The sequence below is a fragment of the Stegostoma tigrinum genome, chromosome 2 (assembly GCF_030684315.1).
Source record: "Stegostoma tigrinum isolate sSteTig4 chromosome 2, sSteTig4.hap1, whole genome shotgun sequence".
Taxonomy (NCBI): domain Eukaryota; kingdom Metazoa; phylum Chordata; class Chondrichthyes; order Orectolobiformes; family Stegostomatidae; genus Stegostoma; species Stegostoma tigrinum.
Window position 1 is genome coordinate 42,069,516 of NC_081355.1, and position 18,544 is coordinate 42,088,059.

Genomic DNA, 18,544 nt, shown 5'->3' on the forward strand with positions numbered 1-18,544 from the left:
CCAGTGAGTTTGTTGTACTTACGATTTTTGGAGTCCGGTAAAGCTGAGTAGAACTGAGTGTTCAGTCTGTGGATCCTGCGGAGAATAAAAAACAGGAGAGGTCCTTTGCAGGTCTGGGAGAGGGAGGCTTTGAGCTGGGGCAAGCTGGATTGCAGTGCCCTTCAGTTGGCGGTGCATGGCTGCAAGTGTCTGTTTCAGGACTTGCAGGGAGTAGATACAGTTTAGTTTTCTGGTGCTCCCTTACTATGACCATTTCTTCTCCACTTTCTAGACTGTCCTGGTAATCGCTCTACATCTGACTGAATATTGTTCCTAATTTTACATGTACTCTGTGCCCCATCCCCCTGCCTAATTAATTTAAAACCATCCCAGCAGCCTGAACAAATCTACCAGCAATGATATTGGATCCACTCCAGTTCAGTTGCAACCCATCCAGTTTGTACAGGTCCATCCAGCCCCAGAAACTGATCCAAAACTCTAAAGCCTTTCCTACTATGCTATCCTTTTCACCATGCATTCATCAGCCCTATCTTCCTATTCCTACATTCAGTAGAATGTGGCACTAGAAGTAATCCAGAGATTACAACCTTAATAGGCTTTCTCTGTAATCTACTCTTCAATCTAGCTAACTCTCAATTCCTATTGCAGAACCTTTTTTTTAACGTTACTCATATCAATGTTTCTGACATGCACCATGACTACTGAGTACTTACCCTCGTTCCTCAGCTGCACTGAGACATCCCTGACCGTGGCACGAGAGAGGCAGCATAGCATTTGAGAGTCTTGTTTGTGGCCACAGAACAGCTTGTCAGTTCCCCTTGCAACTGAGTCCCCTAATACTAAGGCTGTCCCAGTTGTGTGCCTTCCCTGCAGTGCAGCAGAGCCAACTGTGGTGCCACAATGCCACAATGCCACAAACCTGGCTGCTGCTGCTTTCTCATGAGAATCACCACCACCACAGCCGCTCCTGCCAAGCAGTGCCCAACACAATTAGAGGGGCTGAAACAGGACATCCTTACCCTGGTGTTTATGCAGTGATTCCTTTACGCATGGTGTAACCTGCTCAATGGATGTGCTGACTGCAATGTCCTCAGCAGCATAAATGATCCATTGAGAGTTTATCCTTGCTCAGAATGAAGGTTTTTCTTATTTTTATCATCCGCTGCTCAGTGCAACTTCTTTCATCACAGGTTCTCCTTGGAGACCGGGATTCCCAGTGAGTGTCTCTACAGAGACAGTAGGAACTATCAATGCTGGAGTCTAAGATCACAAGGTTTAGAGCTGGATGAACACAGCATGCTAGGCAGCATCAGAGGAGCCAGAAAGCTGACGTCACAGGTCTGAACCCTTCAGAAAAGTGTCTCTACAGAGTGGTTTTCTGTGATGTCACTCCTTGCTTTGTGCTGGGCTCCTAATCCTGGACTTCAATTCATCCAGTTCTATTCTCACGCTGCTCCAAAATCGCCAAAATATATCCTCACTCGGGCTGTGCCTCATTCTCCTTCTTGACTGTGCAAAGCTTACTGATGTACATGGCTACAGTAGAGAGATTTTTTTAATCAATAATGAAGTTAAGGGTTATGGGAAAAGGCAGGAAAGTAGAACTGATGATTATCAGATCAGCCATGATCTCATTGATGGGCTGAATTGTCTATTTCAGTGCATAAATCTTAGAGTCTGACGTATCAATTACTTTGGTTTCCCAGCTGCACTGAGAAATGCAAGAAATACACTTGCAGCAGCTCCAAAATTTTCAGTCCTAATTGTGATTATTTTCAACTTCTGAGAACTCAGAGACCTAATGTGGTGCCAGCTTTTGTGTATAAAATCACAAATGTTTTAGATTAGATTAGATTAGATTCTCTACAGTGTGGAAACAGGCCCTTCGTCCCAACAAGTCCACACCGCCCCTTGAAGCATCCCACCCAGACCCATCCCCATCCCCATCCCCATCCCCATCCCCATCCCCATCCCCATCCCCATCCCCATCCCCATCCCCATCCCCATCCCCATCCCCATCCCCATCCCCCTATAACCCACACACCCTTGAACACTACAGGCAATTTAGCATGGCCAATCCACCTAGCCTGCACATCTTTGGACTGTGGGAGGAAACCGGAGCACCTGGAGGAAACACACGCAGACACGGGGAGAATGTGCAAACTCCAAACAGACAGTTACCCGAGGCTGGAATCGAACCCAGGTCCCTGGCGCTGTGAGGCTGCAGTGCTAACCACTGAGCCACCATGCCGCCCTAAGATGAGTATGTTTCTGATTTATACTGAAAAGTCAAACTAAAGTTAGAACCAGTGTAAGTGAAAAATTGTATCATGTAAAGTTGAAGTGGTGACCGTAACAGTAAACACATCACCACCTGCAAGCTCCCCTCACAGTTCTGACTTGGAAATACATCGCTGTTCCTTTACTGTCACTGGGTTAAAATCCCAAATTCCCTCCTGAATGATATTGTAGATCAACCCACTACAAGTTTAAGAAAGCAACTAAACATCACCTTCTCAAGGGCAGCCATGGACAGGCAATAAATGCTAACCAGCCAGCAACACTCACATCCCATGAATGAATGAAAAAAATGCTCCAACACGATGAATTGGGAAGCTGATTGGCGTCACAAAGGCATCAGAGACATTCAAATTAAAAGTGAAGACTGAGCATTCTCACAGGCTCTCGGAAAGAAACGGTCAGCTATATATTTGAACAGAAGAGAGGGGATTCATAGGAGTTGAATGAAAATACCAGAAGAAAACGCATACACACTTTTTGAAAAAAAATTGTACATCTCAGATTTCTTGCTCTTCTGATGCTGCCTGGTCTGCTGTGTTCCTTCAGCTCCACACTGTTATTTCTGACTCCAGCATCAATAGTTCTTGCCATCAGATGTAGATTTTGCCTTGAGGAGAACAACTTACTTGAGTAATAATGGATACATTGTCCATCATAAGCAAAGAAGCTACACATGGGATATTGTGGTATTAAAGAATCCAACAGATGTTTTATACAGCTAGCTGCTACAAGCAATGGTGAGATTTCTTAGACATCCAAATGTCTGGCCAAATTAAGCTATTGCTTGCAACAGGGAGCATACTTCCAGAAGCATGTCATGTTTCCAGTGATTCCAATTCAGATGGAATATACAGTCTTCTATATCCTTGGTAAAATACTTTGATAGAGTATTCTGATCATGAGAGACAACTCACCAACTCTCTTTTTCCAAAGATAAAACTTAGTCCCAGTGGGTATACATGGTTGTAGGGAAGCATATGTTGTCAATCAATAGTTTGGAGGTTTGGAGAATTGACAACTCATCCTAGCCTGATGATCATACATCCATCAGTCCTGAAGAAGTCATATTGTACATGAAATGTGAACTATGATCTTCTCTCTATAGATGCTGCTAGACCTGCTGAATTGCATTCTGTGTTTATTGGGAAACTGTGTGATTTTCTGTTGCACTTGTTTGACAACTTGGTTGTCTTGCTGCTAGTTAGAATCATACACAGAAGATGCCTTTCAGCCCATTGAGTCTGCTCTGACAAATCTGCGCATGTCCTATTTCCAAGGCCAATGGCCAAGTGCTTAAATGTCGTGACATTTCAAATGTGCATCTAATTTCTTTTTAAAAGTTATGAGGCTTCCCACCTCACCTACCCTCCCCAGCCAGTGCATTCTTGATTCGCACCACCGTCTGGGTGGAAAAAAGATTTCCTCAAACCTCCTCCAAATCTTCTACATCCTTGTTATAACACCCTTGTTATTAACCTTCAACTAAGCAGAACAGATTTTCCTATCCTCTCATGTTGCGAGTACATTGCTCACTATCCAGCATTCGCTATTCATCCCGAATTGTCCTTAAGGTGGTGGTGCACTGCCTTCTTGAACTCATGTAGTCCATGTGCTGTAGTCACACAAGCTATCAGGGAAGAAATTCCAGAATTTTAGCCCAAATTTTTGTACAATAGTCTATATCCCTCACAATCTTATCCACTTCAATCAGGTCCCTTCTCAGCCTTTGCTGCTCCAAAGAAAACAATACAATCTCATCCAATCTCTAATCATAAAGTGCTTCGTCTCAGGCAACGTTCTGGTTAATCTCCTCTGCATACATCCCCTGCCCTGCAACTCCTCCAGTGCAATCACATCCTTCATTTTGTGTAGTGATCACAATTGCATTCTATTTAAAGTTCCTTACTCCATGTATGCATAGTTGCTATGATTGATATTAGTTTGAGCTGGCTTTTGTTCCTTTGCATTGCAGCATAATGATCAGTAATGACTTTGTATGATCTGGACCATTTGCAAGTCTGACAAATCTTTGCTGGTATCCAAGTATCTGTATTTCTAATTTGCATCTCCTGTGGATCAAGAATCCAAAACAGAAGAACTGGAATGAGAGATAACACGGTGTCGAGCTGGATGAGCACAGCAGGCCAAGCAGCATCAGAGGAGCACGAAAGCTGATGTTTCAGGTTGAGACCCTTCTTCAGAAAACGGCACTGGAATTCCAGGACTGGAATGAGGTAACTTTGTCTTTTTTTTATTTGGTTTTTGGTGATAATATCATGTTGACTGCATTCATCGATTCAGCATTCAGTCCTAGGTCTAGGTCTGTGGCAGGCTGAGAGTTAGAACCAATCCAAAGCTGTTTCTCCCCCCCTCAAACCCACAGCACCTGGCATTATTTACTTTCTTAAAACTACCAAATCTATCTTTAAATAGGAAATATATGCTCTTGTTTAATCAATAAATGACCAAACAGTTCTAATTTTATGTTGATTGCTGCTCAAACAACATTATTGTTTCATTCTTTGCAAAAAAGCAGGCTTAAATTCTATTTTCCACTTTGTATTTGCAATGAATTGTATGTAATCATTGTAGACAGAGATAATTAATTTGAAAGGATAAGCACATAATTTTGCAGGGTATAGACTTGGCCAGAGTCCATCCTTAGAAAGTATTCCCATTGTTTGATTTGATTTGATTTGATTTACTCTTGTCACACGTGCACTTAAAAGTTTGATTTTGGGAGCAGTACAGGTGAATTGTAGTTTACAAGGACACACAGATCATAAGGTGTTAGAACATAGAACATAGAACATTACAGCACAGTAATGCACACCTTCGGCCCTCGATGTTGTGCCGACCCGTCATACCAATCTGAAGCCCATGTAACCTACACTATTCCATGTACGTCCATATGCTTATTCAATGACGACTTAAATGACCACTTCGGTGGTGAGTGGAGTTCCACAGGGCTCTGTCCTTGGGCCTCTACTGTTTGTAATTTTTATTAATGACTTGGACGAGGGAATTGAAGGATGGGTCAGCAAGTTTGCAGACGACACAAAGGTCGGAGGTGTTGTTGACAGTGTAGAGGGCTGTTGTAGGCTGCAGCGGGACATTGACAGGATGCAGAGATGGGCTGAGAGGTGGCAGATGGAGTTCAACCTGGATAAATGCGAGGTGATGCATTTTGGAAGGTCGAATTTGAAAGCTGAGTACAGGATTAAGGATAGGATTCTTGGCAGCGTGGAGGAACAGAGGGATCTTGGTGTGCAGATACATAGATCCCTTAAAATGGCCACCCAAGTGGACAGGGTTGTTAAGAAAGCATATGGTGTTTTGGCTTTCATTAACAGGGGGATTGAGTTTAAGAGTCGTGAGATCTTGTTGCAGCTCTATAAAACTTTGGTTAGACCGCACTTGGAATACTGCGTCCAGTTCTGGGCGCCCTATTATAGGAAAGATGTGGATGCTTTGGAGAGGGTTCAGAGGAGGTTTACCAGGATGCTGCCTGGACTGGAGGGCTTATCTTATGAAGAGAGGTTGACTGAGCTCGGTCTCTTTTCATTGTAGAAAAGGAGGAGGAGAGGGGACCTAATTGAGGTATACAAGATAATGAGAGGCATAGATAGAGTTGATAGCCAGAGACTATTTCCCAGGGCAGAAATGGCTAGCACGAGGGGTCATAGTTTTAAGCTGGTTGGTGGAAAGTATCGAGGGGATGTCAGAGGCAGGTTCTTTACGCAGAGAGTTGTGAGAGCATGGAATGCGTTGCCAGCAGCAGTTGTGGAAGCAAGGTCATTGGGGTCATTTAAGAGACTGCTGGACATGTATATGGTCACAGAAATTTGAGGGTGCATACATGAGGATCAATGGTCGGCACAACATTGTGGGCTGAAGGGCCTGTTCTGTGCTGTACTGTTCTATGTTCTATTAAATGTACCTAAAGTTGGCGAATCTACTACCGTTGCAGGCAAAGCATTCCATTCCCTTACTACTCTCTGAGTAAAGAAACTACCTCTGGCATCTGTCCTATATCTTTAACCCCTCAATTTAAAGCTATGCCCCCTCATGCTTGCCATCACCATACTAGGAAAAAGGCTCTCCCTATCCACCCTATCTAACACTCTGATTATTTTATATGTTTCAATTAAGTCACCTCTCAACCTTCTTCTCTCTAATGAAAACAGCCTCAAGTCCCTCAGCCTTTCCTCATAAGACCTTCCCTCCGTACCAGGCAACATCCAAGTAAATCTCCTCTACACCCTTTCCAATGCTTCCACATCCTTCTTATAATGCGGTGACCAGAACTGTACACAATATTCCAAGTACAGCCGCACCAGAGTTTTGTACAGCTGCAACATAACCTATTGGTTCCAGAACTCGATCCCTCTACTAATAAAAGCTGAAACACTGTATGCCGCCTTAACAACCCTGTCAACCTGGGTGGCAACTTTCAAGGATCTGTGTACATGGACACCAAGATCTCTCCGCTCATCTACACTGCTAAGAATCTTACCATTAGCCCTGTACTTTGCCTTCCGGTTACTCCTACCAAAGTGCATCACCTCACACTTGTCTGCATTAAACTCCATTTGCCACCTCTCAGCCCAGCTCTGCAGCTTATCTATGTCTCTCTGCAACCTACAGCATCCTTCGTCACTGTCCACAACTCCACCGACCTTACTGTCATCTGCAAATTTACTAACCCATCCTTCTACGCCCTCATCCAGGTCATTTATAAAAATGACAAACAGCAGTGGACCCAACACCGACCCTTGCAGTACACCACTAGTAACTGCTCTCCAGGATGAACATTTCCCATCAACTACCACCCTCTGTCTTCTTTCAGCAAGCCAATTTCCGATCCAAACTGCTATATCTCCCACAATTCCATTCTTTCGCATTTTGTACATGGCCTACTGTGGGGAATCTTATCGAACAACTTGCTGAAATGCATATTCACCACATCAACCGGTTTACTCTCATCTACCTGTTTGGTCACCTTCTCAAAGAACTCAATAAGGTTTGTGAGGCACGACCTTCCCTTCACAAAACTGTGCTGACTATCCTTAATCAATTTATTCTTTTCGAGATGATTATAAATCCTATCCCTTATAACCTTTTCCAACACTTTTTCAACAACTGAAGTAAGGCTCACTGGTCTATAATTACCAGGGTTGTCTCTACTCCCCTTCTTGAACAGGGGAACCACATTTGCTATCTTCCAGTCATCTGGCACTATTCCTGTAGACAATGACGAGTTAAAGATCAATGCCAAAGGCTCGGCAATCTCCTCCCTGGCTTCCCAGAGGATCCTAAGATAAATCCCATCTGGCCCAGGTGACTTATCTATCTTCACCCTCTGTAGGATTTCTAATACCTCTTCCTTGTGAACCTCAATCCCAACTAGTCTAGTAGCCTGTATCTCAGTATTTTCCTCAACAACATTGTCATTTTCTAGAGTGAATACTGTTGAAAAATATTCATTTAGTGCTTCCCCTATCTCCTCTGACTCCACACACAACGTACCACTACTATCCTTGATTGGCCCTAATCTTACTTTCGTCATTCTTTTATTCCTTAAATACCTATAGAAAGCCTCAGGGTTTACCCTGATCCTATCCACCAACAACTTCTCATGTCTCCTCCTGGCTCTTCTGACCTCTTTCTTTAGGTCTTTCCTGGCCACCTCGTAGCCCTCAAGTGCCCTAACTGAGCCTTCACATCTCTTCCTAACATAAGCCTTCTTCTTCTTCTTCTTGACCAGAGATTCCACTTCTTTCGTAAACCACGGCTCCCGCGCTCTACAGCTTCCTCCCTGCCTGACAGGTACATACTTATCTAGGACACACAGGAGCTTTTCCTTGAATAAGCTCCATATTTCTAATGTGTCCATCCGCTGTAGAAAACTCCCAACAGGATGACCTCTCCTTTCCTGTTTCTAACCTCAGCCCATACTACCTTAGTTGACGAGTCCCCAAACATCCTTTATGCAACTGTAATACTGTCCTTGACCAACAATGCCACACCTACCCCCTTTTACCATCTTCTTTCTTCTAACTGAAACATCTAAATCCCGGAACCTGCAACAATCATTCCTGTCCCTGCTCTATCCATGTCTCCGAAATGGCCACAACATCAAAGTCCCAGGTACTAACCCATGCTGCAAGTTCACCCACCTTATTCCGGACGCTCCCGGAATTGAAGTAGACACACTTCAAACCAACGTCCTGCTTGCCGGTGCCATCTTGCGTCCCTGAAACTTTATTTTAGACTACCCTACTCTCAACCTTTTCTATCCTCGAACTACAATTTTGGTTCCCATCCCCCTGTTGAATTAGTTTAAACCCACCCGAATAGCCTTAGCAAATTTTTCCCCCAAGGATATCGGTGCCCCTCTGGTTCAGTGAAGACCATCCTGCTTGTAGAGGTTCCACCTACCCCAGAAACAGCTCCAATTATCCAAGAATCCAAAACCGTCCCTCCTGCACCATCCCTGTAGCCAGTGTTCAACTCCTCTCTCTCCCTATTCCTCGCCTCACTAGCACGTGGCACGGGCAACAAACCAGAGACCACAACTCTGTTCATCCTAGCTCTCAGCTTCCATCCTAGCTCCCTGAATTTCTGCCTTAAATCCCCATCTCTCTTCCTACCTGTGTCGTTGGTGCCAATGTGGACCATGACTTGAGGCTTCTCCAACTCCCCTTTAAGGATCCCAAAAACACGATCAGAGACATCATGCACCATGGCACCTGGGAGGCAACACACCAACCATGAGTCTCTCTCGTTCCCACAGAACCTCCTATCTGTCTCCCTAACTATGGAGTCCCCAATGACTACTGCTCTGCTCCTCTTCCCCCTTCCCTTCTGAGCAGCAGGGACAGACTCTGTGCCCCACTGCTTTCCCCTGGTAAGTCATCCCCCCCAACAGTATCCAAAACGGTATACTTATTGTTGAGGGGAATGGCCACAGGGGACCCCTGCACTGCCTGCCGGTTCTCTTTCCGTCCCCTGACCGTAACCCATCTGCCTTTTTCTTGTACCTGAGGAGTGACTATCTCCCTGTAACTCCTCTGCCTCCCAAATGATCCGAAGTTCATCCAGCTCCAGTTCTCTACCGCGGTTTTCAAGGAGCTGGAGTTGGGTGCACTTCCCACAGATGTAGTCAGCAGGGACACTAGTGGTGGCCCTTACCTCCCACATTCTGCAGGAGGAACATTCAACTGCCCTGACCTCCGTTCCCATTATTCTAAATTCCCAAGACTGTTAAAATATAAAGAATAAAAAATAAACTTGTTACCTTACCAATCAGGCACACAGAACCCTTTTTTTTTGGTTAGAGGAGGATGGGTGGGAGATACTCCCTGAGTAGTGTTTCGGGTAATGCAACCACACAAATATATTACCTCACTTACTCACCAGTCCCGTGTCCGCTCCTGCTCAGTGTACCTCCGCCTATTCACAAGGTAAGCTTTTTATAGATTCAAAAACAGTGACTCACCGGCTTCCGGACAGGCCCCTGCTCCAAGCTCCCTCTCGCGCTGCTGCTCAACCAGAAATGGAAGGCACTGACACTCGAGGTAAACATTTTATAGATTCAAAAACAGTGACTCACCGGCTTCCCGACAGGGTCCTGCTCACGCTGCTGCTCAACCAGTGTTTAGACAGAGCAAGGCATACAAGGTTACAGTTGAACAGGAGGTGCACAGAAGCAAGATCAACACTAAATTTGAAATTAAAGAGGTCCATTCAGCAATCTGATAACTGGGAAGAAGCTGTCCTTGAACCTTGGTACATGTGTTTAAGCTTCTGTATCTTCTGCCTGATGGATAGAAGTTGGAAGAAAGTATTACTGGGATGGCATGGGTCTTTGCAGATATTGGCAGCCTTTATGCAGCAATGAGAAGTATAGATAGAGTCCATGGGTGGGAGGTTGGCTTTCGTGATGGCCTGTGCTGTGTACACAACTTTCTGTAGTTTCTTACGGTCCTGCGCAGATCAATTGCATACCAGCTGTTATGCATCCAGATAGAATGCTTTCTGCAGTGCATCTGTAAAGGTTGGTGTGGATCGTTACGGACATGCTGAATTTCCTAAGCCTCCTGTGGAAGAAAAGGTATTGTTATGTCTTCTTGACCGTCACATTTACCTGGACATCCAGGACAGATTGTTAGTTTTAGGTCTCCTAGGAACATTACACTCTTGACTGTCTCCACTTCAGCTCCATTTGTAGTACAAATGAACGCAGCCTTTCAAAACTTGTTGGATGACAAAATGTGGAGATACGGTCCCTACTGCCGAGGATAAGAAACACATTTCCCAATAGTTGACAGCGTTGACAACTTTGAATAGGGTAGTAATAAATTTCTGAAGGATCTAGATTGTAAGACCATAAAAAATAGGAACAGGATTAAGTCATTCGGCTTTTCCAGCTGCACCACCATTCAATAGAATCATGGTTAAATCAACATTGAACTCATCTACTTTCCTGCATTTTCTCCATAACCCTTGATTACCCAACTGATCAATAATCTGTCTATCTCAGCCTTAAATATACACACGTACTCCACCCCAGCAGTTTTCTGTGGCAACCAGTTACACAGGACATAGAACATAGAAGTGTACAGCACTGGAATAGGCCCTTCAGCCCATGATGTTTGGCCAAACATGACACCAAATTAAACTAACCCCTTCTGCCTGCCAAGTCTGTTCCACTTCTCTTCCTTAGAGGCACCCAAAACCATTAAGCATCTCGGGGCTAAAAGGGCTTCCTGAGCACGGGAGTAGATGAGAGTTGTTTCTTCGATGGAAATGAATGGTTTTGGAATTCCCGGCATTTCCATTGGATGGTATCTATCCAGTTTACATAGTGGTGTAAATGATTTTTTAACATCCAAGGTGAAGCAGGATTGCATGTAGTATAAGGGTGTGGAATGTAACTTTATACTTGAGCACTGATTTGGAATTGAATGGGTTTATACCTATGTAGGCTCCAAAGTGTCTGAAGTTGTTGAAATTGTTTGTTTCCTGTAGACTGGCTTGTATTGGAGGTCTTCCTTTAGTTTCAGTTAGTTAACCTCTGATCCAGACATCAGCCCCTGGACTTGTATATTTACCAGTCTGTCCCCACCAGCCTCTTCCTGGTTCAGTTGCAGCACATGTTTTCTGGAGTCCCAATGACTTTAATCCAATATAATATAATTGCCACAAATTCTGCCGTCAGAGGGGTTTAACTCCATGGTATATCCACAAACTGATGGGGATTTTTGCCCCATCTTACAGCCCATGTCTGCAAATGATCTATATCCCGCTGTATTCTTTGACAACCTTCTACACTATCCACAACTCCACTGATCTTTGTATTGTCTGCAAACTTGCTAACCCACCAGTTTACATTTTCAGTCAATTCATAAATGTCACAATCAGCAGAAGTCCCAGTGTGGATCCCTGCAAAATACCACTAGATACAGACCTGAAACCTGAAAAACACCCTCCGATCACTATCTTCTGCCTTCTATGAGCAAGCCAATTCAGAATCCATGCAGCCAAATCACCATGGCATCTTAATCTTCTGGATGAGCCTAACATGAGGGACCTTGTTGAGGTTGGTTGGCTCACCAAGCTGGTTTGTTGCTTTGCAGACATTTCATTACCCTGCCAGGTAAGATCATCAATGCAGCCTCTGATGAAGTGTCAGTGTGTTTTCCTGCCTGGTTTTTAAACACTGGAGTCCATTGAGCTGGATTGCCTCACTTCCGGTTTTTCCTTGTAGAAGAGTGCATATGGGGTTGAGTTCTATGTGTTTATTGATGGCTTTTGAAAGCCATGCTTTTCCAAATGCATGTTCATCCTATCCCTAAGAATTTTCTCCAATAGCTTCTCAACCACCGATGTAAGACGCACCAGTCTACAGTCTCCTGGATTATGCCTATTTCTCTTTTTGAACAGAGAAACAACATTAGCTACTCACCAGTGCCCTGGGGCCTCTTCAGTGGTTGGTGAGATTACAAAGATCTTGGTCAAAGTTCCAAAGACACTCAACCCTCCAAGAGAAGAAATTTCTCCTCATATCAGTCATAAATTGAGATTTATTGGTCTTTATTCTGAGACTAATCCTAGACATTCCAGGCAGGGAAACATTCTCTCATCAATTACCCTGTCAAACCCCTTAAGACTCCTTTACATTTCAATGAGATCACCTTTCATTTTTCTGATCTCCAGTGAGTACAGTCCCAACCAGTGTAGCCTTTGCTCATAAGACAATCTCTCAATATTGAGGGATCATCCTAGTGAACCTTCTATGAACGGGATCCAATGAAATTATACCATCCCTTAAATAAGGAGGCCAAACAAAAGCTGCTCATAATACTGCAGATGTAGTCTCACCAGTACCTTGTACAGTTGCAGTAAGATTTTCCCACTCTTATATACCAGCCCTCTTGAAATAAGGGTCAATATTCCACTTGCTTTCCCAATTAACTGCTGCACCTATGTGCTAACTTTCTGTATTTTGTGCATAATTACCCCCATGGCACAGTGGCACAGTGGTTAGCATTGCTGCCTCACAGGACCAGGGACCTGGGCTCAATTCCAGCCTCGGGTGACTGTGTGGAGTTTACACATTCTCCCCATGTCTGTGTGGGTTTCCTCTGGGTGCTCAGGTTTCCTTCCACAGCCCAAAGATGTATAAGGCAGGTGGATTAGCAATGCTAAATTTCCCATAGTGCCCAGGGATGTCGAGGTTAGGTGTGTTAGACATGGGAAATGCAGGGTTAGGGGAATGGATTTGGGTGGAATGCACTGGTTGGGCTGAATGGCCTGTTTCCACAATGTAGAGATTCTGTGATTCTAAGTCTCTTTGTGTACAGCTTTCTGCAGTTTTTATTCCTCCATTTAAACAATTGGCTGTTCTTGGTACTCCCTTCCAAAATGAACAACTTCACATTTTCTCACATTGTACACCATTTACAAACTTATTGCCCACTTATTTAACCCATCAATTTATTTCTATAAACTGTTTATATACTTCTCAAAGCATGTGTTTCCATCTATTTTTTTACAGTCAGCAAATTTTGGCTGCAGTACATTCATTTCTTTCCTCCATATCATTAATATAATTTGTAAAAGTTGTGAACCCAGAACTGACCTCTGTGGAACATTACCAACCTGAAAAACAATGCCTTATCTCCCCTTAGAGATAGCAAAAACTGTAGATCCTAGATTTCTGAAGAAGGGTGCCAACACAAAACGTCAATTTTCCTGCTCGTCTGATGCTGCCTGACCTACTGTGTTTCTCCGTGTCTACACCGTGTTGTCCCTTATCTCCACTCATTGCTTCTGTGTGAATTCGTGAATTCTCTATAAATGCCAAAGTAGTGGCTCCAATATGTGGGCTGTTATGAATTAGCCTTTTATGAAGTATCTCATCAAATGTCATTTCCTGCCTCCCTGTATTTTTGAAAAGGGCTGTCAAATTAGGAATTTGCAATTCTCTGAGACTTTTCCAGAATCCAATGGGGTTTTTATTTTTTGGAAAATTGTAACCAATGTATACAGTATCTCTGTAGCTTCTAGTTTTAGGATCCTAGGATGCAAGCCATCAGGGACATTGGATCTCTCTGCCTTTAGCCACTTTAGTTTGTCTAATACTACTTCTTTAGTAATGGTGTCAGTATTTCATCGATTCACAGATTTTTCAGTACAGAAGGAAACGATTCAATTCATCATGTCTGTATCAGCTCTCTAAAGAATTTTCCAGGTAGTCCATCTGTCCTACCCTTTCTCTGCATTTTTAAGGATGTTTGAAGTATCTTCCACCATTAGGAATGATGCAAAATACCGGTTTAACTCCTCTGCCATTTCCTTGATTCCCAGTCTCCCAAGATTTATTTTCTAAGGGGCTTATGTTCACTTTGACTGCTCTCTTCCTTTTGATATATTGTAAAAAGCTCTTATTGTCAGTTCTTATAATTCCTTGCTGGTTTGTCCACATAGCTTTTTTTTTACTATTTATTATCTTTTTTGAATTTATCCCAATCTTCAGAGCTATCACTGTCTTCGGCCTCCTTCTATGCTTTTTATCAACTTAATAGTTTATCTAACTTCTTTAGTTAGCCATAGTTGGTTTATCCCTCTGTTGGAATCTTCTTCCTTTCTGGGACATATCTTTACTGATAGTTTACTCCTTAAATGTCTGCCACTACTTGCTTACTTTCATTCCTGATAATCAATCCAACCAGTTCAGTTTAGCTAACTCTATCCTCATTTCATTGTAAGACTTTAGTTCCTTTTCTTCACTGCATCTATATTAGATTCCCTACAGTGTGGAAACAGGCCCTTCGCCCCAACAAGTCCACACTGCCTCTTGCAGCATCCCACCCAGACCCATCCCCCCCATAACCCACATGCCCCTGAACACTATGGGCAATTTAGCATGGCCAATCCACCTAGCCTGCACATCTTTGGACTATGGGAGGAAACCCACACAGACACGGGCAGAATGAGCAAACTCCACACAGACAGTCGCCCGAGGCTGGAATCGAATCGGGTCGCTGGTGCTGTGAGGCTGCAATGCTAACCACTGAGCACAGTGCCGCCCTTTGATTTAACTTGTATTTACGCTGCTTCTGACCCACGTTTCTTATTGTCAAACTGAATATTAAAGTTACCTCCTATGGGATATTTTTACTCTGAGGTCATTTATTGAACCTGCCTCATTACCAAATTCAAGATAGCCTGCTCCCTGGCTGAGTCTGTGACCTATTGTTCTATGAAATTATTCCTAATGCACTCAGCAAATTTGCTATCATAGCTACCCTTTCAAATTTGATTAACTCAATCAACATTAAAATTAAAGTCTCTGATAATTATTTCTTCTTTATTCATGCTCCTATTATTTGTTAATTTATAGCCTTTCCCACAGAGCGAATACTGTTTTGGGGGTCTGTACAGTACACCAACCAATGTTTTCTTTCCCTTTCTCTTTTATACCTCTACCCAAATGGAGTCGACATCCTCCAAACTAAGATCATCTCTCATGACTGTTCTCATTTCATTTAATAGTGCTATCCCACCATCTTTCCATCTCTCCTGTCTTTCTGAAAGGTCAAAGATTCTTCAATGTATAATGAGCCTATTAAATCAAGTTCTTGATGTATAGATGAAAATAATTCGACCCCGAGTTCAGGTCAGCTGTCTGTAGAGCAATTCAAACAGTCCCATTCCATATGCATCTGTACAAGTGGTTTTCCTCAAGAGCCCATCAATTTCATACTTCTCATCAATTGCAGTAAATTCCAACTCATTACCCCTCACTGCTTTATAAAATTCTTCCTCTCAGTACCATTACTTTTTCGTCTTACAATTATTAAGCTATACTTATTTGTGTTATTTTTAGATTGATCAAATACATTACTAATATCCAAAGATTGGAACATCTAACTTTTTAGTTTCTTTTTGCATTTTTAACATTTTTCTGTTGCTCCCTCCAAAATCCAATGTCTTGTATTATTTAAATGTTGTCCATTCTATCTTCCTGTCTTCCCAGTATTACATACAATTATCATTGTCAACTATAGTTTTCGTTAATGCCTCCTAAATTTTGATGTGGCCAATTTCTAAAACCACACCATTCATATATATTGTGAATGGTGATCACTTTGAGTGCATGGCTCTTATTGCTTGACCAATATTTGTTAGCCAACTTCAATCATTGAAGAACCCTTTTCTGTGAACAAAAAAAAGCTTTTTTATTAATTATAAATATAATTCATTGAAGATTTCTGGTTGATGTGAAAATATTGTACAAGATAACCTTTGATCATCAATTGTTCATTATTTACCCTTCTCAAAGTCAAACATTATTTAGTTAATGCTTTACTTTGCCACAGATCCTTATCGTCTGATAATTTACACTGCTATCAAGCATTTCTGGAAAGCTTGCTGACATTTTAAATTTAACAATTGTTTTGATGTTAGTGTGACTGGCCTTATTCTTTTGAGTTATTTTCTTGATTTCCAGTAGTCACTCTCTGCATAATCTTGAGGTTTTTGACAAAATTCAAGACTTGCCCATGATTATTAGATGAAATAACCCTATATCTGTCTCTAACAATTAGAAAAACTAAGTCTTAGTGCAAGCAAGCAAAATAATCCATAGCCAATTTTAAGCCAAAATGAACTTTTTGGACTTCTCAAATTTCATTATACAGGTTCTGGAATGCAGTCAGTCGTAGGCCATATCACTAGGCATTCCTACATGTATTAATATCCTCAGGATTGAGGGGAATTAGAAATCATCATCTTCAAAGTGGTCTGATGGTTTCCTACTATACTGAGGGTGTAGTACGTGGAACAGAACAGCACAGCACAGGAACGGGTCCTTTGGGTTATTGTGACAAGTCCTTCACATTTATATCTTCGGATCATCTATTCTACATGCACATGTAGAGTAAAAATAGCTTCATTACATGTAAAAAGTAGCTAAATTCTGTGAAAATTTTAATTCTCAACAGTCGTGAATCAAGGACTAAATTAAAGGTATTTTGAAAGATTTTGTTAGACTTTTTAAAAGGTTTATACAAACAATTCAATCAATCAGTCAGTAAAGTACAAAGTCTACATTTATGAATATACAAATAAAATTCAAACATTTTAATTAGCAAGTAGAAATGTAAATCTTGAGACAGGTGGAAAAGGCCTCAAAATTGAAAGTAACTTAATTTGAGATTTTTGAAGGGTATTGTCAGCTGTGTGCTCCAGAAGTAAGGCAGTTTTGTGACATATTTAGTGGTGAAAATAATCATGTATCCTTATTGAAATTTAGGTGAATATACTAATGATAAGGCAGTTAAATTTATTTGAAATTCTATTCCAGAATGAATTCAACTCCTCTACAATTCTGGACTTATATCCTGATGCTGGGTCTAGAAACCAGAATATTAATTACATTTGTAGGTCACATCTGAAAAGTACGATGATCTGACATCTATTTCAACTCAGATAAAACATTAACTGAATTAACAATTGAGTACAAGCTATATCTGTAACTAGTATATTCAAAGTTTTAATGTTCTGGTTTCCTGTTTCAAAGACCAATTTGAAGAAATTTTAATCTTTAAGTTAAGAATGCAGCAGGTAGATGTAACTGTAGCTCGCTTATCAGTACTTTAATGCTATCCTTGTTTTAAAGAAATTAATCTATTTTGTTTGATATGCTGCTTTCAATGGTCTTTGTATAGCCATTGTAAAGTCCGTTCTTCATTTCTTTCGGATCAGAAACAGCTTTGTCATCCTGCTGTGCTGAGTTTCTGTATGTCTGTATAATAAAATAGGAGAATATTTCACCAGACAGAGTTTGGGAAAAAGAGGATAAATAATATCATTGAAATCTTATGCTAAAATACATCACTTCACTTCTCTCTATTACATTCTATCGACCACTTATCTGGTCGTTTGGCTAACTCATGTTCTTTTGACAACCAATTGATATTATTTTCACTGTTTGCTACGCCTTCAAGTTTAGTATTCATGGCAAATTTTGAAAACATAGCCTGTATTCCTATATTCAAGTCATTTACAAATATCAAAAAAGTGGTCCAAGCACTGCCCCTTTGGAACATAGGAATAGAAGAAATGGGAGTAGATCATTTGGTCCAACAAGCCTGCACCAAATAGCTGATCTTCTACCTCAATGTTATTTTGCTGAAATAACTTTAGATCCCTTAATATCTTTTGTAACTGCTAATGTATCAGACTCTTGATTATACTCAGTGACTCAGCAAACACCCGTCTCTGGTGCGGAGAATTCAAAAGATTCACCACCCTCTGATTGAAGAAATTCCTCCTCATAAAATAAGCAGAGACACTGAGGAACAGATTAGGAGGTACATTTTTTTGAAAGGTGCAGAAATAGTAGGATTTTGTCATGGGTGACTTCAACTTCCCTAAAATTGACTGGAACCTCCTAAGTACAAATAGTTTGGATGGAGCAGATTTTGTCATGTCTATCCAGGAATGATTTTGACTGAATATGTAGGTAGGCTGACTAAAGGGGAAGCCATATTAGATTTAGTGCTAGGCAACAAACCAGGCCAGGTGTCTGATCTCTTGGTAGGAGAGCATTTTGGTGATAGTGATCACAACATCCTAACCTTTACTAAAGTCATGGAGAGGGACAGAAGTATTTAATTGGGAGGGGAGAATTATCATGCTAATAGGCAAGAACTGCAGACGATAAATTGAG

The 18,544-nt window shown here is 41.8% G+C and overlaps 1 protein-coding gene across 5 annotated transcripts in view; it reads right to left on the reverse strand.

Moving 5' to 3' along the window:
* Positions 1-18,544, reverse strand: part of elovl2 (ELOVL fatty acid elongase 2) — a 203,096-nt gene that overhangs the window by 10,199 nt on the left and 174,353 nt on the right. For 4 of the 5 annotated variants that reach the window (XM_048522824.2, XM_048522814.2, XM_059653690.1 and 1 more), the window contains one exon: positions 16,089-17,617. The exons of the other annotated variant lie outside the window; for it this stretch is intronic. In XM_048522824.2, the coding sequence (XP_048378781.1) occupies positions 17,495-17,617 (123 nt within the window). In that variant the 3' untranslated portion in view covers positions 16,089-17,494. Of the gene's footprint in view, positions 1-16,088; positions 17,618-18,544 lie in introns of those variants that run through there. 5 annotated transcript variants of the gene reach the window in all.